This window comes from Rhodnius prolixus, unplaced genomic scaffold (assembly GCF_049639745.1).
Source record: "Rhodnius prolixus isolate KJV_2025 unplaced genomic scaffold, Rpr scaffold_4, whole genome shotgun sequence".
NCBI lineage: Eukaryota > Metazoa > Arthropoda > Insecta > Hemiptera > Reduviidae > Rhodnius > Rhodnius prolixus.
In genome coordinates, this window is record NW_027411614.1 from 41408494 (window position 1) to 41435390 (window position 26897).

Genomic DNA, 26897 nt, shown 5'->3' on the forward strand with positions numbered 1-26897 from the left:
GAACTAAGCTAGTATTAAAGAGACACTTTTTATCTCAGAACACTTTCCTAGTGTGTCTTTCTCAATCACCTAGCAACAGTAACATTATTTTAACAATTTAATTAACTGTAACTCGAAAGGAAAGAAGTGGTAAGTAAGTGTGAATCTATTATCTCTCTTGTTGTCCGTGACGGATCCATACTTCTGTGCTTCGAGCGTAAAGATCCTAAATCTCTAAGCCACCGCACATTCGTCCTGAAATTAGAAGTCCTTGGTGATGTAATCGACCGATGATCGACGCCTCTTACAAATATTTATTTGTCCTTCAAAAGCTGTTACAGGAGTGATGTTTAGATCATAATATGAAGAAGGAATTGCCCCGTATTATAAAGAAAATTTGGGAATTTTATCTTTTATAGAAAAAAAAATTGCCTAAAGTTGGGTGTTTTTCAATGTAACGCTTTTTCGTGCATTTTTTTGACTATCAATCCGCTGTACCGAACAGTTTTAATGTCCATGCGAACTATTTACATCATACAGCGACATTTATACGTCCACGGTCGAAATCTATCGTTGAATCGATTTAGTAAGGAAACCAGGCTCTAGTGGTGCTTAAAAAGACATCAATCAATGTATTCTAATTATTTCTGAACCGAGCTTCGTTTTGTCTGTAATGGGCGCAATTTCGAGTGTATTCGAGATTACATCAGCGTTACAACAGGGTTGTTGCTGATATTGCATGCCTTTGGCATTGGTTTTAAGTACATCCAAGTCTTTATACAAGCCAAATTAGATGCTAGCCAAAGTTGAAGTTTTCTTACCATCACTGGACGATCATGTTTTTATTTGAACTAGAATTTGCTTTGGCCTCAAATAGAAAGAATTTAACTTCCTACAAGGCAGAAATTTTATTTTTTCTAATTCATTCTCTCCATTAAAAACCAACAGAACCTATAACATCTAATCAGCAAACAACTAAGAGATACTTAATCAATTTCTGCAAGACTGGGACGAGATACCACAAGAGAAGATCATCTAATTTGTTGCAGTCCCCACCGAGTTATAGAATATTTTCATAACACTGGCGAAGTTACTTCTATTATTTTTCCCCCATTAAAATTACCAGCTACTCAATGAAATTAGTGCTTCTAAATTGTAAACTTTCAACTTTACTTCTTCTGGGTGAGGGTGCTATTTGGTTGACATTATATATGTAGATAGTTGGAAACTTAATAATTCCTTAATTAAAATTCGCGAATAAATATTTAAATGTGCAAACGTCTAGATTTGAGCTATTAAGTGTTATATCACTGAAATTAAAAATACAAATAAAAAGTTTGTAGTATTCATTAAAATGATAAAGTAATAAAATATGTAGATAACCTTAAAGGAGGTTTCATAATATTTACAATTGCAACGAAAGTTGTGCTGGTGACATTGTTTATTGACTTTTAGTCGCGAGTGGTTTTTTGTTTGGATTGTTTTTTTAAGGAACTGAACATGGTCTGACCTTGTTATGTTTTAAAATCAGTACGAACAAAATGTCATTGAACCTCATACTTTTAAGCCAAATAGCTGGTTATGTTATAGCATTCATTTTATCATTGTGTATTGCTGTACCAATGTCGATGCATCAGGATGAATTTAGAGGTCATTGTCTTTTATTTTCTACAGGAAAGTGGCTAGAAGCTAGTGGACAGTTTTCTGTAAATTGGTCATCCCAGGCTTATTGTAATTATACAATTTTTGTAGGAGTAGTACTTGCAATCGTATCAGCAATACAAATCTATCGCATGGCAAGATTTGTTTACCATGGAACAGATAGCAGCTTTTTATCAGCTTTTTTTGATGTAGTTGGATGTTTTGTTCTTTGCGGAATGTCACTTGTTGCAGCGCTACTGATTACATTTGGGTTTATAGTTTGGTGCAACGATATGACAATGCGATTTCCATCATGTGATCTAGCTTCCGGACCGGATATTGATAAACAAGACGGAATAGATACATCTAATTTCTATATGGAACTTGGCACAGCCCAGTTTGGAGCGTGGGCATCAATGGCTTGTTGGGTAGGATTAAGTGTTTTTGGTCTATTAAAAGTTTGTTATCAACATCAAATCAGAAATATGAGGGCATCAATGCTAAGAGAGAGACAGCGGTTAATAAATGAAAGTGCTTCTCATGGTAAGATGCCGTCAAGTCATAACATCATTCAGCCGCATTCGGACAATATTAATAAATATTAAAAAAAAATTCAATACTTTTTTTGTAAATAACCATTGATATTTTATAGTTGAAAAAAGCTGCTTTTTTAGTGAATTACTTGTTATAATAAATTGTAATGAAGTTAATATTTAAAATTAGTATTTATTTGTATTAGTGATATCATTAAAATTTGTTTGTATCTCAGTTTATTCTATTTTGACATAAACCTTTGAAGCAACAGCTCTAAAAAAAGGTCCGTTTTATACGGATGTATCCTAATTAAAGCAATATTGTCTAATGCAAAGTAATAGATATTTACAAATTACACCTCGGAAGTAAAAGTTGTCTTCCTAATTAAATTATTTTTCGAAAGTGCACTACATTCAAAATATTTTATATTAATTAAACTGTTTGACATTATTTTATAACTTGGAGATTATCAAAAAACTCCCATATATGACAAATCTGGTATTCTTAGTTATTTCGATAGTAAAGATAAAACGACTTGGTCTTGTGTTTTATTTCTAAAATAGCAAGCACTCTGAGACGAGTGAGGCTAAAAGTCATATTAGAAGAGTTGTCAAGAAAGGGCCGTCCAGTTAGGGATAAATATTCCTACGCTCAGCCTAGGGTACCATGAAAGTTCTTATGAAAATTTCCTGACGCTTGGATAACCTTGCATGACCAGGAAATGGTTATGAAAAGAACAGAATGCAAAGATACAGCATCCAATCCCTATCAAGCCATAGTATGTAGAAGTACGTGAGAGAGAGAGAAGTGGCATTTCTGTACAATAATGCGACTCTGATTCACCCAAACCTCTTGTACCAGCATCAGTATGGAATATATATGTACACATGCACAAGCGGATAGGATGGAGACATCAATCATCTACTCTTAAAATGCAGCAAGGTACGAAGGAAATATGTATGGCAAAGTTCTTAAAAATCTCACTATATGTCCGATTCCTTTTTAGCTCAAAAAGAATTTCAGCTAAAACGGACCTAGACGCGCAATGAAAAATTTATAAATTTAATGGAGGAAATAAAATTCTAATATAGGATTCACAATTCACTTAAAATGTTTTAACAATAATTGGCAGAGTGGCATTAGGTACCAATTGTAGTTTTAAATGTCAATAACTTACATCTTTTCTAGTTTCAAAACAAAACACGGGTTAATGTGCAAATTAGACAAGGTAAAAATATATAAATAACATTAGAACTTTTATGTATGTTTCCATTAATTTTTACCGGTTTTGGATTTCAGTTAACTTTTCAAAGAAATATTTCTTCTATTGATCAAGTTCGGTCCACACGGTCGAGCTAACGTCTCCTGTTTATCGGAACGAAAGGAAAAAATGCCTATGAAAAATTAAATCATCGGGAATCAAACAAGTTAAACAGTTTTATTACATTTATAACATTCAAACAATAAACGAAGTTTTCACGATAAATTTACTCTACAGTTTCATAAACAGTTACTGAGAACTATTAATGATGCCGATCTTTTATAGCATCAGGTTTTCCATATTCTTCTTCCCACATTTTGATATATTCTTGTTTCCTTTTTTCTCTTGTCGCAAAGTATTTTGGATATTGTGCTTTTTCTAAAGGATGCCAATAGTCGAGCACCCAATCAGGTATGTGCGATTCACGACCGTAAGCGTTGCCAGTCACAGATTTTGGCCCTGCAAACATACATACATTAAGAATTAAATATTAAATACAATTCTAATTAAGCAATGTGCAGCACGCAGGAGTTACCTGCACATTGATATTCCAGGCTGCTCCATCAATTGTATAATTTTGGAGTGCCTTTCTCCACTAAATATGTCAATGTACAACACAATAAGAAATAACAATATGATCATTCGACTTTAGTTGCTTTTCCTACTAATGCATCAAAATATAAAAGCATTTTGCAAGGAGACGCAACAATATAACGAAAATTTAGTAACTTTTTAGCTGATTAACCCTTGCAAAGAACGGTAGGCATCTTTCTCCACTTAGTGAGTTTGCGGTACGTATGAGATTAATTTGATTTGATAATAAATATGATCATAAGATTTTAGTTGGTTTCCTCGCTAAGTTAATTAGAAAGATAATATCAAAATAATTTTACAAGAAGGTAAAAACAGACTATTGTAAACTATTATCATCGTTTAAAAATTTTAACTTACATATCTTCTCCTGGAAAACGGATTGGTAATAAAACAACTTATCTTCCATTTCCTTGATTCTTTTATTGAAACCATCTGGGTCCTTATCCTTGCATGTTTTTATTTCATCAAATTCTGCTCTCAATACTGTAACGGCATATCGATAATCTGCTCTATGTACAAAAAAAAAATAAGTTCACTAACTTTCCTGATAAAATATTTATTTAAGCGAGATTGATGATTACTCTAAGGAAAAAAAATTATTTAACTTATAATGGATTCATACCTATCGACGTGCCAGCATGCTAAATATCTTGCAATTCCTTTGTACAAACGTCGTATTTTTTTCTCGTTAGTTATTATTTCAAATGGGAGATGGGAAGCCATTTTGAAAAGTTAGAAAACTGATTCCAAATACTAACACTAGAGTATACACTCACGATTTCGATGATTCTCCTACAAAAAAAAAAGGTTTTTTCAAATAAATTGATATAAATATCAACATTTTTATCTCGTTCTGAAATGACTGAGAAAATGATAGGAAATCTGGCGTTATTAAAATTGATTTATTTTTTTCTTTATAAGTAATTACTTTTGTTAATAATGGAATTAGTTTTGCAGTTTTATTTCAAATTCATTTTTGAAGAGTTTAAAATATAATTTCTCAAAAAGTATTTATAATGGAAATACTTAACGAATAGCGAAGAAAAACTGTTATTTAAGTAAATACTAGTGTTTTACGATGCGGGAATTTTATTTTATTTAGAACAGTTCAGAAGCGGTAACATATGTATCTACAATGTAAAAAGAATGGATCATGATTATACTGCGATCCGATTAACAAGGATTAAGAAATATTCATATACCATCGCATAATGAAATTGCTAAATTAGTGTAGCAATTTACTGAAAGTCGCCTAACTTTGGAACTGCTATTAGCAATTCGGCATTAAGAGGAAAGCTATTTGAAAAAGAAAAAACATTAAAAATTGAAATAGTACGTGTTTATTTTTTGTTTTTTTTTTGAAGTCTGAAAAATGAAGATTTAGTTATTTTATTTTTAGTTATTTTAGTTATGAAGATTTAGTTACAAATTACTTTAGGATAATGGCCATCACACATTTCGCCTTTCACTAAGCAGTTAAGGACAAATTGTTTTCAGTACATTTCAGATTAACACAATAATTAAATTTTGTTTTTTCCAGTTGTTATCCACTATTACTTATTGAGTAGGATGCAGCTGTTCCTTTGTCATTGCAATTCAAAGTAAATTACGATGATATAAAAATAAATCGCATACTTTTCAATATTTTTTTGATAAAAACTTTACATAATTGATTCGTGTTCAATTGTTCAAAATGTAAAAAGTATAAATTCTTCATTGCGCATGCTTATAAAGTTGTGGTTACTTTCTGACGACCTGATGAACTTAGCTTTGCTGTTATTAATCGACGCTTACTTATTATCGCCAATTCATCGAATTTTATGTGTTTTCTATTGGCAACCCTGTGTACCAAGTTTTCGGTAAGGCAGTGAATAGCCTCTTTCAACATGAAGGGTTTTTGAGAAAATTTTCAATACTAGTTTTGTGATTTTTTTTTCATAATTAAGCCACATTTGTGGTATTTTCCAGCACAATTTTGATCGTTAATCTTGCAAAACGACCAACGCATCAAGTATTTGTTGAAGAAACTTGGCATTTACCTTTGATAAAAAAAAACATTCCAATGGTTTAGCCCTACCCAGTTAATTTGAAAGTGTAAGTTTTTGGAACCTTTGGATCAGGAAAAGCAGCTTCCTAGTCCGCTGTGAAAAATGCTGTGGTACGATTATATTACGCCTAAGCCGGGTTAACAAAATCGCCATTGCAAGGACTTACTAAGCAACGGAGATCCGCTAACTACTATTCTCCCCAATGTTACCCAGAAAATTCTTAAAAACGAAAAAGCAAGAATTATCTCCATGTTTCCAAGTAAGTTTATGCAAAATTTTACTTTTTATCTTTTACAAGCAGTCTAGAAATGGGTCAATTGATAACATCCGTATACTTTTGAGGTTATGCCCTAAAAGGTTTTTGTTTTCTGTAATAAATGTTTTTTTTTCTCCCAAATGAAAAAGTAAAATAATGATGAGCTACCTTCATTATCCTTATTAAACAATTTATAATACTGTACTGATCTTTTCAAATTTACAGTCGTACCTAATTTTAAAGCGTTAAATAAATATCTTTCGCAAACATTAAACATAAATATATTTGTTAAAACAGTTAAAATTTTTAATATTTTTAACGAGCTTTCAAATTAAATAGAAAATGTTCTATATTTAGTGCGTTTCCACTATATTCCCGTTTTAAAATGAAAACATTCTTTGGTTTGAAATATAAACTTTTCTGTGATGTAATGTGCTCCTTTTTTTAAAAAATGTTATTGCTTTTACACAAATCAGCGAAAGGGTTCATTTTTTTAAACATTGATTAATATTTAATAATTTTATTGCATCATGTGTTCCTAATGACATAATAATTTGTAATAAGTATACTTAATATTGTATTCACAAGTTGAAAGTTGTACGCCAATTTCTGTCGAAATATCCGTCCACGACACCTAATTGGTAGTTGGACGTAAAGCCCGCCTGAAAAAATAGGCAATTACTTTACTTTACTGTCGAAATATTTTTTTTCGATCATGTTTAAATTTAACATTTCAAATTCATTTCAACATAGTCATTCTCTGAAATACATCTGTGTTGGTAATTACTGACTAATATCTTAACTTAGCTCTTCTCTAAACAAAATTTCTGAATTAATGGTGGCCGATTTATTTTATTTTACAAGCTCTTAAAGCGAACAGCGTTGATGGGATATATGCAACACTTTGAATTCTTTTGTATTGTGCATAGAATACACATAGATTAAAAAGGAATAGCATATTATTTCTAGTAGGAAAAAAAATTAATCAACTTCAAAAAAAATAAAACTTTAATGTTAGATTATTGTTGCTTAAGTGTACATCATACCCTTGAAGGAAAATTGTTTAGGGTGGTCGTATCCCAACCAATGTAATTTTTTGTTTCCCAAATATGATCGTTATTGAGCTCATAAAACTGGTTATTGTGTCTTATTCTCAAATAAAATATAGTTGGAGACTCTTAATCAACTAGCACGTTCTGCAGTAGGTTGTACTGGAAAAGTACAGGTTTATCCTGAAATAGTGATCCATAAAAAGAGATTTTGTTAAAAAAAAGTCCAGTAGCTGCGAAGGAACATTACAAAATTAGGGTTCAGTACTTCAAGTTTTTTCCTTTTCTCCTATCGTCTACTTCAGCAGGACAACAACATATCGGCATGATTTTGTTTTCGAAAATTTCAGACACTGCAATTTTTCGTGTTCACTCTGCTGTTGAACATAGTCCTAACCAATGTTTTTTCGTTTTTTTATTTTTTATTGTAATTTTTTATTTTTTGCAATGGGATTCAATTGGAAATGCAAAAAGCACAAACTCATCTGCTAGTTACCAGTAGGGTCTATTAATTTCTTTGTGATCAAGTGTGTAGATCAAAGAAACTAGATAACCAAAACTGTTTAATAAGCTAATTAACTAGACCTTAACAAAGATGACCAGACTTTGTATTGTAAATTTTTAATTTTTTTAATCAGATCGGCGTATAAATATTTTTTTCTTTTGTAAAAATTTCGCCAAGTTACATCCAGTAGTTGAAAATTTTAAATTAATTTTTATATTGAGGTTGTAGGCATCTAAATTAAAGGAAAAAAATGTTTGTTACTGTTTTTTTTCCCCATGGAAGTATTAGTTGATTTTTTAAAAGCAAGTACAATTTACCAAAAAAGTGAACATCGAAAATAATGTCCAATTTAGCTATAACCTTGGTGGTTTCCATTAGCTAGCAATGTCTTAATTTTTATTTCAAAAATAAGTAATTTTTAATGTTTTTTTTTTTTTTTTTTACTTCATTACTTTTCAAATTTCCTTATCTATTTTATACAGTCTCATTACGATGTATTGAAATTATTCTTTATTCCAGACTGACATTGATTCTTATTTGATAAAATATCTTGGGTTAATAATTTTATTTCCTTTGTCTAAATATAGTACTTTGTGAGGAACAAAATTAATACAATAATTATCCATAATTAGTTTATTATAATTTTTTTCCAAACTTAAGGTTTTTTCGTTAACAAACTTTAAAATCTGAGAAAGAAGTTTAATGGGAAGGAGGCATACATATTTCGTTGGGTTTTATTTATTTATTTTAATTTCAGAAATCATTTATCAGTGTTAGGTTAAGAGTGTCTCACGTTACGAACAGCACTGTCCATCAACACTGATTAGTGGTGTTTGAGGCTTTAGAAAAAAAGAAGTTAATGTTCTCTTACTCGTCAAAGGAAGTAAGAATTGTATTCCAGCAGATTATCCAATTTTTGATTATCAGTAGTATCGTTTTAACTTGCTCTGAGTACGAATAAGCAGTCTCTTCTCAAATCTCAAATGTGTGTGTACCCTCGTAACTCAAATTCGAAAAATAGCAGTGTTCAAATTTGATATTTCGCTTAGATTCTACCATTGACTACAGAATTTGGGTAAAAAATTAGTACCACTGAACTGAATTGATTTTTCAGAATTTTAAGATTTTCTCTTTAAAAAAAATTGTTTTCACACTGATTGCACACATTCAAATACGTATACGACTTATTTGATATATTTTACCCTGAAAGTTTCAATTTACAGTAATTCTGGGCAAACAGAGAAGTTTTTTTTGTATTTATCAAAATCCAGGCAATCTTTTCTTTTTATCTTGCGTTCCTGAACATTTTAAATATTTTATAAATTCTTTTAGAATGGGAAAAACAGAAAAAACGATACTTCTGAAGGATTCATAATGTATGAAGAGAAAGTGGAAGATTTTACCTTTTATCTCCAGGATTAAAAATTTAGTTCCATAAGTTCTCTTAGTAACCAAAAATGGTTAGGATCAATTATTATTACTATCTATAAAGTAATCATTTTGACAACATCTTTCAGTAAAAAAAAAGTGAGTAAAGGTTGATTTAATGACAAAATGTTCAAAAACAGCATTTTATAACATTTTATTCAAATCGGATGCAGGAATTGGATATTTGTCTGCTATAACAGTAGAAACTGCTGAAGGAAAAAAGAAATTCTAGCCAAATATTGAGTTTGCATTTCATTCAAATGTTTCGAATTATATATATTGTATTAATTATTTATTATATTTGTTTTACCGTCTACTATACAGAAAGAAACACAATATAGCATATTTTTTTTTTTAATCATTGTAAGTGAGTGAATTAATATATATTTTTATAAAATTTTAGCAAACCCAATGTCCGAAAAGCCTTATGTGGTGGCCGGTCGTCACCCAGAGTTAGATTTGAATAGTATTGGACCTGATGGCCTCAAGCAAACGATACCACAACAGTTAATACCTCCACAACTGGCAGCAGCTCCACCCCCACAGCAGCCACCACCACCTGCTGTTTGCTTTGTTTGTGGACATGCGGGACACTGTCAGGAATATGGTCTACGGTCTACGCCTACTGACAATCCACATCAGCCATATTTCCCATTTCTTGAAGCACATGAACCACCGCCTGGGTGATTATATTATTTATTAGTTTACTTTAAGCCTTTAAGTTGAAAATAATCTAATTATGAAGCAGGTAATAAGTTAAAAAAAAAAAAAATGGTTTGAATGCCAATTCAATTTTTGAAATCATCTTTTAAATTGTTTCTGTTAATTCTACGTTGACTTCTCGATCTCTGGAAGTGCTATGAGTTTACGCTTCGACGGACATTAGCGCGGCGGAACATAAAGGATAGGGAACAAAGGTACCGTGTCCAGTGCAAGCGACAATAACGACCTAATTTCAGCGTTATCTGATAGCAGATCATAAGCGAGAACTTACTTTAGTGTAAAATTATGTTGAATCAGAATCGTTCTTTTCATATTTCTACCCACGAATTGCCGTTTATTAATTAATTGGTTAAAAATCTATCTGTGCTATTTTTTTAAGAATCACCTTGGTGGAACATGATATGACATCTATAGGGTTCGATAGGTGTTACTGTGAACCCTGACATTCGAACAATTTCGTGTTGGATGGTTCAGTAGCATCGGTGAATCGTCTCTGAATGCATCTGTTAACAATAATTGTTAAAACTATTCGTGGAGAAAAATTGTACTAAAGCTGACCGTAAAAAAAATTCTGTCAATAAATTGTTCCTTTCCAATAAGTAAATAAAATAGTATTGGCGAACTTTTGAGTGTGTTTCCGCAGATGATGATGGAATTCTATTATTAATCTTTTATCTACTGAAGATTTAACCTAAATCCACGCAGATCTACTTCAGTTTCCGCCAACTTCAGCTTCAAATTTCAACTCGCACCGGGATGAACCGATTTGATTTGATTTTATTTTTAGATACACAATAAACTCGGAAAACATTTCTACATTAGAAGCAGGCTTTACATCAGTCTTTCAACATTCTTTTTTTCAATACCGTTTGTCATTGGCGCTCTACCATTAGACGTCTCGCAGCCCAGTACAGTTTAGCTCTTGAAGAGAGCTCGTCAGTATGTGACACAGTCAAATGGGACAGGACCTCACACATAAAAAGATGGTCACCTGTCATGTGCCCGTTCCCACAAAGCACACATTTCGGGTTGTCAACTACCCCGATCCTAAATAAGTGTGTCTGCAGATAATCGTGTCCGGAAATCAAGTGAAAACAGGCCACCGCTCCGCCTACGAGGCAGGTTATTTGGCTGGCAGCACGTCCTTCAAGACAGCCCATTGTTTGCCCTCTAACTGTATGGTGTGTAGCTTCGTCGTCCTCCTTTTTGTTTTTGCCCGGCAGATTCGTCTTGTGGTCTCAAAAGGAAAGGACCCTTCCAGGTTGTATCATATTTGCTGACAACAACTTAGAGAGTCTGTCAGCTTCCTCATTCCCACTATGGTAAAATTTACCTATAAATCTCTTATTACATTCATAAAATGGTAGGTATGCTAAAATCAAGTAGCTCTGCTTTAACGTTGAATGTTCCAACAACCCTGAAGAAATAGAGGTTCTTTCGGTTACCGGATGTGTTCATTGCTTCCAGATATTTTCTATTGTTTTCCGTCTGTACAAAAATAATCTTTTCCTTTTATCACTTCGGAAAAAAATATAAAAGACGTTCGCGTGGGAGACTAGCGCTGCGGATTAATCCATTCTGCCTTTTCGATAATTATTTTTTTAAGAAGTTAAAACGTTTCGATCTATAAGAGGGTACTATAAGTTTTCCACAGAAATTCCTGAAATACCTTATATTAGACAAACAAATCCAACATTTCAAGTTCCAGCGATCAAATGGGCCCAAATTATTCGCATGTCTAAAAAAAAGAAAACTTTTATTAATTTATGTACCTTCCATTTCAGGTATAATCGATCCAGATCTGTTGATGGAGGTATTGTCAGAGCATGTTACCTTTGCTACTCATTGCTTAATCAGGTAGGTTTAACTTGAGTGTAAATACTGAATTTCAGCTGAATTTCTAAGATATCAGTTTATTTCATTTTAACCCTAATTTGTTCTTATAGCAATGGGACCGTTACCAAAAGGATAATACCCCACATTCCAGACGCATTTATTGGTTGAAGCGAGTTGATAACGGTGCGTATACTGGGGTAGAAATGGGCATTCAAGGAGAATATGCAGCCGATATGCTTGGCCTCACAGCTAGGCCTACGTATAGGTTAGTTGAAGAATTACATAGATTATACAATTAAAAACTATTGAGTATTAGTATACAAATTTTTGAGGTGTATGTAGTATATATAGAAGTTACACTAAACAACTAATACAAGATTAATATCTGTATGTTAATATTTAAAATGTTGAGTAACAACAGATTAAATAAATTAATATCAGTTACATTTGGAGATTTATTGTTTATCGAAAAAGATACGGATATTAAAACGTATAAAGCAAATTAATATTTGTTTGTCGTTAATGTCATAAAGTAGAAAAATACTCTAAGGCATTCGTAAAGGTCAGTAATGGTGGTATGTCATTTTTTTTGTCATTTTATATTTTAGGAGGGCTATCGCAAAGTTAATGAGGGTCTCAAAAGGTCATTCAATGATAAACTCATAAATTTCTTTTTAGCATTGTTTATTAGGCTTTATTTTATTTTATTTTTTTCTTGTTTAATTCATAAAAATATTTTTTATGAAAATATGTGTACATTTTTTGGATTCAATTCTGGATTGGATTTAACATATTAAACACTGGTTTTTGTTTGTTGAAAACTATCAACCATTTAAAATATTTTGTATTTTATTATCTATTTTTTTTGTATTTATTATCTATAGTACTTAGACTGGCACCATAGTAGCCGAATGGTTAGAGGCAGTGCCCGCAGTGCTAAGATACGTTGTGATAATGGGTTCGATTCCCGGTCTAGGCCTTAGATTTTGCTTTGGTTCTCATGAGAATTTTTAAATTGTTTTCAAAAATTCACAAATGATCCCAAAAAGTAATTCCAATATTAATTAATCCAAAACCCAAAAATTCAAATAGTTGCTGCATGTTTCAAAAAATAAAATAAAAAAAATCGAAATACATTTATTAGTTTAATAAGAAAAAAAAGAGCATAAATTCGAATATCTTTCTAGTCACTGTCTTAAATTTAGGAATAAAAGTTAGACCGGTACTGAACCAGCGCATTATAGTAAAAATTAAGATAATGTGATAAGGAGGCCGTGCGTTCACTTATCAGAACTCAGTTTAAAAGGAATCGGTCTGAGATAATCACCAGACGCACAGATTGTTCGGGAAGAGTTTGACAAATCTTAATCTGTGATAAAAAATGGTATTATTTGAATAGCAAAGCAATAGAAAGGTTTGGAAGCAAACTGAAGCATAATGTAGCTGGTACTTGATTGTCCAAATTTCATGAAAATTTTAAAATTGTTTATCAAAAATTCACAAAAGATACCAAAAAATAATTCCAATATAAGAATACAGAAACATCAAAAAAATAATTAATTCAAACACAAAAACTATAATAGTTGCTGCATGGTCAGCTAAAATGGCAACTAAGATTTGGATAAAACAATGTCTCTCTTTGGTTAATGTTCCAACAGGACAACGCAAGGCCCACTTTTGTTTCATCCTTTTAAGAAATCTAAGTTTTGAATTTTGTCATTACTGTTAATATTCTTCCGTGTATTATGTTGTACAAATATGTTTATCCCTTTATCTCAGCACTGTGATCCCATATACCGTCTTTACTTATTTTGAGGATGAAGAACGCAATACGGGAAATATTCTGTGCATCTCATGGAATAATATATTATTTTCAGGGATTCTGGTTTATCAAGCATGGAGGAAAGTACTGCCCCTCCTCCCCCTCCAAGTATTAGTTATTCGAAAAATTCAGATTCCGCCCTAGATCTTAGACAGTCACCTTCAATTCCAGGAGCATCCAACGGAGGACATTCGAATCCAGGTATTTTACTGAGTTAAAAAGTTTTTTCTTTTTTTTTTTTTTGCCAGCCTCCGGACAGTGTTCTCTCGTTACAGACAACACTGTCCATCACCAGACAGTGAGCTGTAAGAAGCTCCTAGGAAGAGAAAATCTAAGGGTTAGCAGCTGGATTCGAACCCGGGACCTCCGTGTGGGAGTCCAGTATGCTAGCCTCATAGCTAATCCCTTCCCTCCCAGTTAAAAAGTTACTATTGTCACATTCCTAACAACACTGCTCTTTTTCTTTTTTTTCTATAGAATTATTTTGTTGGCATTTTTTTTTTTTCACAAATGAAAATTAAGTGTTCAAACATAAATTATAATTTCAGGTAGCTATACAAGCAGTACGGGCACTGATATCCTTGATCTGTCCATGCCAGATAAAAATTCAAATACACAAGTTTGCTACGTGTGCGGTGAAGAACATACTCGTGGTTCTCTCTCCCATATAGGTATGTAATAACCTTTTACGTTACTCGTTCCCTTAGAAAACCTGGTCTGTTTAAAGTTTCAATTAATAAATTTAATTTTTTGTAAAAGATTTTTTTGTTTTAAATCTTTGCTACAGCTGCTAAACCATTACCAAATCAACCTTTCTTTCCATCACTTATGTTGCACTCCAGACCAGCGAGGAGTAGACCAATGGATTCTCATGGTAGAGTATTAGCGTGCCAAGCTTGTCAACAGCATCTGTTACATCAGTGGCAGGTAAAATTTTTAAATGGTCTGCAGTTATTGTCTAGGTTTGCGTTTGGCTATCAATATGTGTACGCGAGCCAAAATTTACATATAATATAGTAGCACAAGTGGCAACTGGGAACAGAAATGATTATTAATATTATTTTTTGTTATTAGTATAAATTTATAAACTTATAAGTTATAACTTAGTGGATACGTACAAGTTTAGCCACAGTAATTTAATAAATGTAACATGAACGTCCTCAAACGTCTCCTGTCAAGTTCCACTCGAGCAGCAGCCTAACATTTAAATATTGGGCTGCAGGGTGCAACTAGTTGGACTTATTGAGAGCCCTTTATCAAAGTATATACACGCCTACCACACCGAGTGGCTATATGAACCTAAAGGCAAGATCAGCAAAGCCTTAGGGACCAGTGAAATTAGAAAATCGCTCATGCATATGCTGCTTTCTAATTCTTGCCCTTTTCCACAAATTTGATGAAATTATCTTTAAATAACCCTGTCAAAATAATGAATGCAATGTCGATTGCATGAATAAAAAAAAACTTATATTTACTTATTCAACACAGCTGTACCAGTCGCAATGTGTGCCTCATGCAGAACGTAACTACACATTGAGAAAGAGATCACCGACTGCTGCGGCTCCTGGGCACGATACGTTCGTTTGCTACACTTGCGGATTGGAATATCCAACTAGTTGTTTAAGAACAATGTATACAGCACCTAATAACGTAGGAGCTACGTACTTCCCATTTATTGCCAATGTGGAACGTCCAAACAGGGCAGCTGCTATTACTGCAAGAGGTGAAGTGGAAGTAGGTGTCATTTAACTAATAAACTTTGAAGTATTAAATTTCGCGTTAATTTTTTTTAAAGTAAGATGGTCATTTGGTATTTCAAGGTATGCTCCATTTGCTATAAAGCTATACCTCAGAAACATCAAGGGTATTCAACACCAGATTCCAATAAGAGTTCGCAGAACCAGCAACAATCGAATTCTACGTCTCAGAACAGTGTCAAGTCTCCGGATATACGATTCAGACCTTATGAACTATCTAAACCAACTCCAAAACAGGTATTTCTATTTATTATATTTCTATTCTCTCAGTTTTATTCAATAATGTAATTCCTCGAATCTTCTTGCATTTTCGAAAATATTCAGGCAAAAAACCTATCCTGAGGGGGCTTTTGTTCAATTCAAGGCATTGGGATTCTCAAAATCTTGCTTTCTTTTTCTCAATTCTTAACAAAACCAGTGTAAATTTATTCATTCATTATAAGAAAACAGTATGAAAACCAGTACGACCTGTGTTCGCTAGTACATAGATTTCACCATTCAGAGTGGACATTGCCATGTTGTAAACGCAGCAACGATCACGCGAGTGCTGCCTGCCGAAGCAGGTCACCTTCTGACTTCCGGGGACTTTTGAATTAAAACTAGACGAAATCGAACTTTCATCAATCCTAAAATGATAAAACTTGTTTGTACGTAATCTTTTACAAACAGTTATTAAATTTTCTTCCTATTTTTCGAGTAATTTTCTTAATGATATTCTTTAAATTATACATTAATTTTGGTTATTACTGGTTTGCCTTTAGATATCGGTCTAAAACAGATTTAAATATTTTTCTCTGGGTTCTGTATTTTTCTTTTATTTGTCTAAACATTTACATTGTTATATATTTTGAAGTGTATATGTTCTAAGTATTTTTTTTTCTTACGATTTTTAAGTGATGTTTATGTGATGTATTTTGACTTTGATTCGTGTCCGACTTCTTGTTAAGTGATGTGAAATTCTATAAGTAACTTCAGTGTATATATGTATATATTTTAAAGGACGTTTCCTTTTGCTGTTATTCATTAATTAATTAAAATGTAATTAAGCTATACAATTTTTTATTAATTGTTGGTTTAGAGCCCTTGCTCCAGTGGCAAGGAGGCTTGTGTAACAACATCGCGCACACCAACACCCGGACAACAACAACAGGCGTCTGCCCTTGTTGCACCTCCTCCACCACCTCCTCCGCCTGCACTGGGAACCATCAGATGTCCAGTCTGCGCTAATGCCGTTTCTCGAACAGAGGCCGAATGGGTACCAACGAGTGCTGAAGGCATTAATTCACATGCCATGCACTTTCCATGTCTGCGTCCACTACTAGCTACAGCTGCTCCTGATTGTTGTGATGCTACTGGTAGAGTTCTTATTTGTAGTAAATGTTTAGCGAGATTAGCTACACAATGGGATCTCATGGAAGCGGACAGAGTTCCTCTTGAAGTTCGAAGGTACTTTTCTATATGAATTATTAATGCTTCTCTTTCGTAACATTACGACAGATTCCAATAAAATGTACTATTTTCAGGTACGATGTACCAGGTATATGTGCCAATGGAGCCACTGTAATGTCCCAGCCTATCCATCAAGGTTCCTCTATTTATTGCTTCCTGTGCGGTTTACACTCAGATTTAACTCTTGCCAGAGTGTTGTATTCCAGACCTCAGGTATTTAAATGATACTTTTATTATATAACTAACACATTACGCCAATTACTGCACACATGAATCAGAAATGTTATTTTTTATCGTTGTGCAACATCTTTATGCTATAAACAGAAACTTATTAAACTAATATTTACGAATTATTGTTCTTATAAATTACAATATTTATTAAGGTCACGAATTTTCTATTTTTTTCTCTCTCTTTCTTTTACTGCTGGTAAGAGGTATTGCAACCACATCAAATTTTCATATTTTGATTACACCGAAATCGTACGTTTCGAAAACTTTTCGAGTAAGAAAAATTTTCCATTACTTTATAACTTACACGTTTAAGTACGTATTACACTGAAGCCGTGGTGGAGTAATTCTGTGAGATGGGCAATAACGAAAGAGATTGGGAGATAGTTGAATGCTTGAAGGAATAAGATCTTCAGAAGAACATTTGCTCTGTTTAGAAAAGAAATGGGTAAAGAAAGGCAAAATATTGAGCAATAGTTTTTTTATCTAAAGTAGAATTTGGTCGGATGGACCAAGAAGGAAAGATGAAATAGTTAGGGCAACGAATAAGAATGAAGGACTCAAGAATTCCTGAGAAAATACTGATGGGCATCTCAGGTTTAGGTGGCAGGAAGTTGTCTTTGGGCCAAATTAGGAATGTTAGGAATGAGTTCATCATTTTCAGAACCGTAGACTAAGACAAGAAGATATAAGAAAGCCATCCTTTGGATATGTTGCCAATAGCTATAACAGCTTCTACTTAGGGAATTGTAGCGATTGTAATTCTTCCTCATAAGAGTTCTTGGTTATCAAAAAATGAAAGCGAATTTGTTTATTGATATCCGGGGTACAAGTTTCTGCATTCAGAAAAATCTATGTAATTGTGTTCATCTATTGTGAAGGGAATTTCTTGGCTTCAGGGCCATTTCTTGAGGTTGATCTGCAAGACGCACATTTGAACTACCATTCCATCTAAGGCAAATAAACGATACGTTTTCGAAAGTGTTAAATAAATAATGTAAAAAAATACTGTTAGTAATAAAGCTTAGATTTATTTGTTTCAGGGTCGAAATGCTCCATACTTTCCGTCTCTTCTACTTCACCAAAGTTCTTCAAATACAGAACAACTACGGGAAGATGGTAGTGCTCTTGTATGTACCTTCTGTTACCATACGGTCTTGGCTCAGTGGAGGAGATCTGGTAAGTGCCTTATTTTGAAAAACGTAATAGCAGTAATTAAAGGTTTTTCTAACTTAAAAATCCTAGAGATACCTTTAGCGTTTTATAAGGCAAATAATATGTGTATAACTTACTTGCCGTGTTCTTTATGTACAGAAATCTTCTAATAAAGCTATAAAGGAAATCGCAATGGTCTAAATTATTTATTTAAACGAAATTAATGAAATCATCTGTCACTTAGATGCCAGATGAAGAGTGGTCATCTGTTTATAGAATGTTTGCAGACTACTTGCCTGTGGCCTTTACAACAGATAATCAGTTGTAAATCAACTAGATTGTTAGTTATATCTGTTCAGGAGTATGAGCATGTAGGAAAGAAAAGTAGTTCCTATTTTTTGAGGCAGGGCTTATCGTCCAAATACCAAGTTACAGTCATATCCATCAATAGAGTGGGCGGGCATCTTTCCGATTGATGAGCGTACTCTTCCGGCCTCAGGACCTGAATGAAATATTACATTCCTTCTTGCAAAACAATCTCAAACTTTGCATCGGAGACTGGTCTAGCAAAAGGCAGGGGCCAGTACTGATTGCGAAAAGTTTGAGAAAGGAAAGATACTCATAAGAGATTAACTATAAACGCCAAATCCCTGAAATAGCGAGTCTGATATCCTGGTTAAATTTATATTTGAGTCCCTTATTTTTGCTTAATAATGAACTTTTCTTTTTTTTATATCTTACAGGGCCAAATTTAAATCCTGAAACTCGGAATTACAATTGGCACGATTATATATGTTATGTTTGCGGTATTACAACTTATAGAAGACGAGTTCGGGCTCTACCTGTCAAGGTATTTACATTTTTGTAAAAGTATTTCATATTCATCTTGGTTAGTATTCATTTTCAATTAAGTGAATTATTTCAGGATTTCCCATTTCTTCGTTACCATCGGCAACCTGATAGATCTTTGTTACTAGAGAATGGAGATCTTGCAGTGGTATGTTTAGATTGTTATGAAAGCTTACGAGCACAGTCCCTTGAATATGAACGATGGGGTTTACCTCCAGAGAAAAGGCAGTATAACTGGATAGCAAGACCACCACCACCAGAGGATAGTCCTGAGGTGACTGTTGCACGTTTGCCTTCTGGCCGTCGCTATGAGGACACAATTGTAAGTAATTTAGTGACGTTTTAAATCAATAATTTTATTCTTGATAAGCTTAAAAAGTACCTAAGACAACATAAAAAGAAAAAAGTTTCTACTTACTAATGAAGTAAAATTTCCGTCTCAGTTCCTGAAATGCCCTAAAGAACTCCGAACAAATAAATATACGTTTAAAGAATAAAGTAGTGTTAACTAAAGTCATAGATATCTATTAAGTTTATAAGCATATGGTAGGCATGGATTTCGTAAAAGTTTTAATAAAGAAATCTATTCTTAACATTAGAAAAAGTAACTGATTTATTACAATATCATTACTTTGGTATGCTATGTATTTATAACCATATAAATACTTTGTTAAGGTTTCCACCACGTTACCTAATAGGTCATCATCCAAGAAAAATGCCCCTACTAACCAAAGCAAATCCTCTAGCGGCGGTGATAAAAGAAATCAATCAAATTTGGTTAAAAGTGATCAAGGTATGTGGTCTAGTTTGTTTAAAATAAATAAATAAATAAACATGTCTCGAAGTAAATGGGGTCATAATTAAATTCTTTGTTTTTCAGGAGGTAGTAAGTCTAAAAATCTGTCTACTTCCGTTTGTAATGTGCCTAGTTCAGCTGCGGCGCCCAGAGTGCCAGCTGTTTCAATGCCAGGCACAGTAATGGCACCACAGCAACAAGCTCCGCCTCAACAAGGCAGATCTTTTGCTGCGTTCTTAAGAAATCTAGCTAGCAAGCAATCTACTCAAGGTAAATTTAATTTCAGTATACTCTCCAATTCATTTCATATAGTTATCTTAACTGTCCTTGAGGTTTCAGGAATATTTCTATATAATGTGCACTTGAAATATCTAAGGTTTTGTTCAGCACAGTACACTTGTATTCTTGAACATAGAAATACATACGCAGTTCCTTCCACCGTTTCATACAACACCGACTGATTCTGAATAAGCAAGGATCCTCATAATGTTGAATTATCTTTACTTCAGTTTAATACATTGTGTGCGTGGAGTAGTAAGAGAAAATAAAGGGTAAAGAGAAATCGCGATAAGCTGAAACGTAATATTTTCAAATTACCAAGGATTTGGCATATTGGTTTTGATCCAAACTTGCCAACCAGAAACGTAAGTTTTCTGATTTTGGTACGTGTTTTTAGCTTCATGATTTTCTTCAAAAGGTCTTAATAATTTATTCTTATTCTTGATAAAAGCCTACAGAACGACACGATGAGCTTCAAAATTGAGCTCCATAATTTTTGAGTGAACATTTGTGCAGAGGGGGAAGGGGACTTTGGAAGTACCTAAGCTCGGTTTCACGCTGAAATCTTTCATCCACAAGAACTGCAGTGCACATATTAAATGTAAATTCTGACGTAGTAGTTGTTAGGCAATAGAAACAAAACCGTTCTAATACAGTTCATTCAAATTGCTTACATATAGTGAGGAAAGAAATACAGCAGTCAATTAATTTTCATTCTATTATACGGTTTTAGTAATTTGGCATAAATATACTGTGGGTTTTAAATTATTTTTAGAAAATGAAGATCAGAGTAGAGCAGTATCACCAAAGAATAGAGTTCCTGCAACTCCTTTAGTAAGGGCTCCTTCACCAACTAACAACAAATTGCACGACAAAGTGAGTAGTTATGCAATAGCATTCATTTTTACCGATGTAAATGGTGATGTTTCAAAATTATTTGTTGGCACTAACTTTTTCATGTGATTTTTGCCTCTTTGTAGGATCATAGTTCCTCAAGAAGCGGTTTCCAGCCATATCGTCCCCAGGAGCCTACCCGAATTCCTCCCATGACAATACCTTTAGAATATCAGTATCATCCTCCACTGTATCCACAACATTTACAGGCTGCTTATAGGTAAGTTACTAGTTTTATGTATTCAGTATAAGTTTTGTTCAGAAAATAACCGATAAAGTTTTAAAACATATAGGTATCTCTGATTTATTTTAAACAAGAAGCAAAATTGATATTTTAAGACCCACTTAAGTTGTAATTATAGACAAATATAAATTAGTGTCAAACTAGCGTCATTCAACTCTATTTTAAATTTAAGCATTAATAATAAATTAGTAGAGTCACAGATTCGAGGAATGTGGAGCCTGGCCGGGGATACCAATCTTCTGATTATTGGCATTGACGAATTGATGAGTGAGTAGGTGCTTTGCTGCAATGAATCTCTCCTAACTCTGGATCTCTTTTTGCGATACATTTTTGGTTTAGGTCGATCTCTGCAAAACTCGTTCACTGTATTTTTAGTTGACAGATTAACCTTACAGCAAAAATGTATCGTACATTCCAGCACAAAAGAGGGAAACAGTGTGCTTTACTCTCACATTGGACCAAGACTGATGCGTAGAGATCTTTTCTTTCTCTGATGGTTGATTTTTGACTCTCGTGATTCCAGTAAATCCAACTCTTACGTCAAGATTTCAAAGATAATTCCCTAGTAAGATACTCATCTCTTCTGAAAATTCTTTGGCAGTTAGACGACGATTTGCAGGCGGCACTAGATCCTTAACTTTCTACACTGGAATTTCACCAGTTGAGGTCGAATTTATTCTACCACCAGCACTTTTAAATTGCGTAAACCATTTGGCACAATGTGACCTGGAAAGTTGGCGTAATAAGTTAACATTTTCAGCTTTCTCTAGTTTCGCTCAAAACTTCATAATGCATCATTGCTCCTGCAATTGCAAAAAGAATGACACACTGTTAAAATCACCGGAACTCCGAGAGGGCAGCTAACACGAGATCAAAAAAAGATGTATCTTTTCCGGAGAATAGGGCAATGCCACCAATCGAAGTCCATCTGTTGCGTGTTATTCAAAAAGTTAAATCATTCTGGACAGTGTTGGTGTAAGTTTGTTTCTGAAAAGTGATTTTAATATCATTCCTTTATTTTTAATTTAAACAGATTGGAGGAACAACTATATTTAGAGAGGTGTGGATTAGGAGTTTATCCTCCGCCTTATCACGGAGGTTTATATCCCATAATGCCGTCACCTCTCCTTTTATCTCCTGCTCTTCATGAAAGGTACATTAGAGATCAGATACTTCTATTTTAATAATTCAGAACCGTTAGTTTATTTTATGTGTAGATACATTAAAATTGTCTGGTGGGATATATAAATTATTTATTTTTTTCAAGAATGAAATTGGAAGAAGAACATCGCATGAGGGAACATGAGAGAAGAGAAAAAACTAAAAGAAGTCCAAGGGCATCACCTTCACATTCTCAAGAACTACGTTAGTATAAACTACAATTAGTTTTTTTTTTTCTTTGTAACCGTCGCAGTTAAATTTTGTAAGAACAATAGTAGTAAGGATCCGGTCAATAGATCACATCTGTAGTTGTTGCCAATGTCAAGATAGAATTGTTTTGTGATGTCAATATTGTAACTGAAAACCGTCAAATCAAGAATAATTACCTTTTGAAGAAGACAATTCATTTGTCAAAACGTTGACGATGTATCTGGCTGATTCGCTTGGCACGAGAGGCCAAAAAAACGTTGACGAAATATTATAGTTGTGATTTATTGACCGATTCCTCGCTATACAAAAACAATAAAAACAAACAGTTTAATAATAATAAAATAATGTACACTGTTTTTCTTAGTTATGAAAATGTTTTCTAAAATTTTAGCCAGAAAGAGCAGTTCAAGAAGTGGTGAACCACCACCTCCCCAGCAGCAGCAACAACAGCAGCAGACTACTGTCCCACAACCCAAATTTGTCCGTCCATTTGAGGACTATCCTCCAACAAGAAGGAAGAGCCCCATCAGAGAAGAGAAAAAAGAACATAGGATAAACTTTGATTTATCCGCTTCTATAGTGGATCAGTTCTTGACATCTTGTGGTGGGGGTGGTGGCTTAATGGTTGGACAGCCTTTATTAAGAACCAACGTTGAAGAAGTAGTAAAGCATCCGGAAAAAGTAAGTAGTTCTGAACAGAAGCCCCTGGACAACTTTCCCTGAAAATGAAATACTGTAGTTTGTAATAAAAAATAAAATTGTACTTCCCAATGTCATTTCAAAAACTATTTGAAAAATTTACTTAATTAGAGATTATTTAAAATTAATTGGGTTTAAAGACTGCTCTTTTTACTCTAATACCCGCCATTATTTATATCAAAAGATTCTATTTTAGTTATATTACTTGTTATATTGCTTTCAAACTTTCTATTACTTACGGATTATGCTGAATGTGTTAGCTCATTATCTATGAGGTTTTTAAAATTGGCATCGTGTTATCTAGAAATTTGTGGAATTAGCGTTACTACTTTAAATAGTCATTCTTTACCTAGTAAAAGAAAATTCTGTAGGTTTGCAATTGCATTTAAATTGATTAATCATTTTATAACTGACATAAAAAAATTGTGGGTGGAACCTCTTTAAGCGCGCTTAACTAGCATAATAGCGGCTCTAGTTCTAAGTAAGATATAGGCTTGCTGTTAGATCAGTACGGCTTAATGGCTGAATGCAAACTAATCATTTCATTCTATTGTTTATTGAATTTGTTAAAAATCTGCTCGTATGTATTATAAAGTAAAATGAATAATCTTTGATTATTAAATTTTAAAGGTGACGAGTAAACTTGATCTGATATATAGTCTACGTCAGAAAACTGGTGAACAAGATTTAGATTTACTAGAGGACACCATCGGTTCTATAGACAGTGATCCATTGATATTGACTACTCCGCCCTGTAATAAGGAAATACCACGTAAAGAAAAATTAGAATTTTTAGAAGGTTTCCAGATTGGTACAAGACGGGTTCGTGCAGGTAAGGGCTGCTTGTATTAAATTACGAAATCTATAATTATAAAAAGAATATTTCTGTGTTTCTTTTTATTCATAATTCAAACTGAACTATACTTATCATTTGCGAAATTTGGTGTTCACCTATTTCTTTTACCCCTGATTGTTATATACTAATGAGCGTTGAGAATAGAAAATTTTCTTTTTATTCCTATTACTCGAGTTAAGTCCCACTGGAGGAATTTATCCCACAAAAATAAAATAATATTGATAACTGTTCCAAACACAGCGATCTCTCTTCTCATATGGTTTTGTTTTGATTTTTAGAAAATATGAAGTCTTTAATAGATTAGCGAAAGCTAATATGTATTGTGGTAGTGAGGTCGATTCCTGGTCTAGGCTTGAATTTTATTTAATGGCCTTCGCCCTTGACAGCTATTCGGTAGTTGAACGTCATGCCCGCCTGAAAAAATATGCAAATATGCATTACTTTATACATTGACGACGTGTACTCCTCTCTTGAATTACTTTCGTATCTATTAAAGGAAAATATCTTCTTATTGCGTTATCTGTGGTTTACTAGTCAATCAGTTTTTGCTGATTATCTCCTCTGTTTTCTAGATGCCAAAGTTTCGCATTTTACAAACTAATTATTGCAACGCAATCAATTAGGTGTAAGACATTGTAGACAATTTCCTTTCCTCCTGCCTATAAAGGAGGTTGGGACGTACTTACCCTACCTATTGTAAGGCACTCTTAAGAGAGGTTTAAAGAAAGTTCAGATTAAAAAAGTAAGTAAGTAAAGTAATCGCCTATTTTTTCAGGCGAGGCTTAACGTCCAACTACCAATTAGGTGTCGTGGACGGAGGCGACTAGCATACCATACTGTACTGTAAATTTCTTTTATTAACCATTAAATAAAATCCAGGGCTTAAGACCGGGAATCGAACCCAGTAGATTATAACAGTATAAAAGGCTCATCTAACTTATAATTGTAAATTTAAAATTTTGGTTTATACAGAGTAATAAAATATTGAACATCATATTTATTAAACATGTCAAGTTTGAGTAATTTGTGATTAATGTTAAAATGAAAACTTTATTAAGTGTAGAGAGTAATTAAAAGTTGAAGGTATTTCAACTACATTTAATGTCATTATTAAATAATAGAAACAAGAAATCTCTTTTAAGATTGTTATAATTGACATCACTCTATAATTGGTTTTATAGATATTGAACTGCGTAAAGTGTTGAGAAGAAAAGTGTTACCAGATTTAAAGGTGGAACCTTGTGAAAAGGAAGTTGAAGTATTAAAGCCGCTTGATTTACCCCTGCCTATAGTTGATCCAGTTTCAGTAGATCAAAGTGATAATAAAACGAATTTCTTTAGTGGATTGGGATTACAGCAAGTGGCTGAAGAAAAACGCGAAGGTTAGTTAAACCAAATATCAGCAAAGTTGATAAATACTAATTAAGAAATGAAAAATAAATTAGATTGTTTGGTTCATAGAATATGAAATAAGCTGGAACGAGGTTTTATCAGAACGGAGAAGGAAAGATCGTGTTGATGGGCTTGTGGTCTATTTAGAGCAGTACAACGAACGTCTAAGGGGAGTCTGTTTGCCTCCTTCACGCAGTATACCTGATTACTCTAGGTTGCATTCCTTAATAATGATGTACATACAATCAAATTGTTTACACAGTAAGTAATTAAGTGTTTATTTTAACGTTAATTATATAACCAGACACATGCTCAAGGTGATAACCTCAAAATATAAAAATCTTAATATTAAAGTGAGTACCTCACTTGCTTCTAAAGAACTATTTATTAAAAGACGGCCCTTTTTGGTGGGAGGGGGAAAGAATGTATGTAGCAATTCATTTACATGAACAGTGAATGAGAATACAAATATCCACCCTCTACCATAACACGTTCTAAATTTCTTTAGCCAGCCTCGGACCTGATTGCAAAGAAGTTCCTATGGTAAATTAAGAGCTGGCAATAGTAAATTCAGAGTTTGTTCAGTCTAAGTGATCGTCGATGACAAGCTATTCTGCAAAACTACTAAACTATACAAAGTGAAGTTCAAACTCCTTCTAGTTCAGTAGTGGAACCTTTGTATCTGTCAGCACTTAATGGTAGGACTAGCTATATTTGCAATTTAGGTTCAAGAACCATGTTTTTGCTAATAACACTTTCTTGACTTCTTGATGTCAGTGTTCAAAGCTAGTTAATTTTTTTTGTACATAGAACGTGACCATGAAATCGAGTTCCTAAGGAGATTGCAAGAAGAACGAAAAGATAAACTGGATAATTCTCAGACTGAAGTGAAACGTCTCGAAATTGAACTATCAAGGTTGAAAGGATTACGTAAACGTTTAAATGCTGACCGCACCCACACACAGAGTCAAATTGACAGATTAAATGAATCGGCCAGGGAATTGGGACGAATATTGGGTAACTGTGGCCCTGGATTAGTGCCAATGACAATGCCAATTGGAAACGCTTCAACGTCATCATCTTCAACTTATGCATCGTCTGCAACGCCTTCAGCGGTAAATGCAACCGTATCGACCACAACTACCACAACGTCCACACCTATCACGAAGAGGTGATGCAGGCGTGGCGGCACAGGGCGGAGACCAACTGGTGCATCAAAACGAAGTTGATGATCATAACGGCATCTTTGAAG

The 26897-nt window shown here is 33.5% G+C and overlaps 3 protein-coding genes across 3 annotated transcripts; 2 read left to right on the top strand and 1 right to left on the bottom strand.

The window, feature by feature from the left end:
* The first annotated feature begins 1351 nt into the window (after nucleotides 1-1351).
* Nucleotides 1352-2388, top strand: LOC141455753 (transmembrane protein 179). Its single transcript, XM_074131102.1, has one exon. The coding sequence runs from the start codon at nucleotides 1521-1523 to the stop codon at nucleotides 2223-2225; it is 705 nt and encodes a 234-aa protein (XP_073987203.1). The 5' UTR covers nucleotides 1352-1520; the 3' UTR covers nucleotides 2226-2388.
* A 1185-nt stretch (nucleotides 2389-3573) lies between these two features.
* Nucleotides 3574-4792, bottom strand: ND-B22 (NADH dehydrogenase (ubiquinone) B22 subunit). The gene is made up of 3 exons (XM_074131108.1): nucleotides 4632-4792; nucleotides 4367-4518; nucleotides 3574-3874 (listed from the first exon to the last, which is right to left on the bottom strand). Exons 1-3 carry the CDS (start codon nucleotides 4730-4732, stop codon nucleotides 3678-3680), a joined length of 450 nt encoding a protein of 149 aa, XP_073987209.1. The 5' UTR covers nucleotides 4733-4792; the 3' UTR covers nucleotides 3574-3677.
* Nucleotides 4793-5472: 680 nt separating this feature from the next.
* Nucleotides 5473-26897, top strand: px (MAP7 domain-containg protein plexus). The gene is made up of 25 exons (XM_074131078.1): nucleotides 5473-6316; nucleotides 9699-9978; nucleotides 11803-11875; nucleotides 11965-12119; nucleotides 13732-13877; nucleotides 14225-14347; nucleotides 14464-14603; nucleotides 15165-15410; nucleotides 15497-15670; nucleotides 16512-16879; nucleotides 16957-17095; nucleotides 18154-18289; nucleotides 19009-19115; nucleotides 19191-19436; nucleotides 19790-19907; nucleotides 19995-20180; nucleotides 20965-21065; nucleotides 21170-21303; nucleotides 22361-22480; nucleotides 22595-22692; nucleotides 23090-23379; nucleotides 24028-24229; nucleotides 25435-25635; nucleotides 25715-25906; nucleotides 26456-26897. The coding sequence occupies exons 1-25, from the start codon at nucleotides 6307-6309 to the stop codon at nucleotides 26818-26820; spliced, it is 4350 nt and encodes a 1449-aa protein (XP_073987179.1). The 5' UTR covers nucleotides 5473-6306; the 3' UTR covers nucleotides 26821-26897.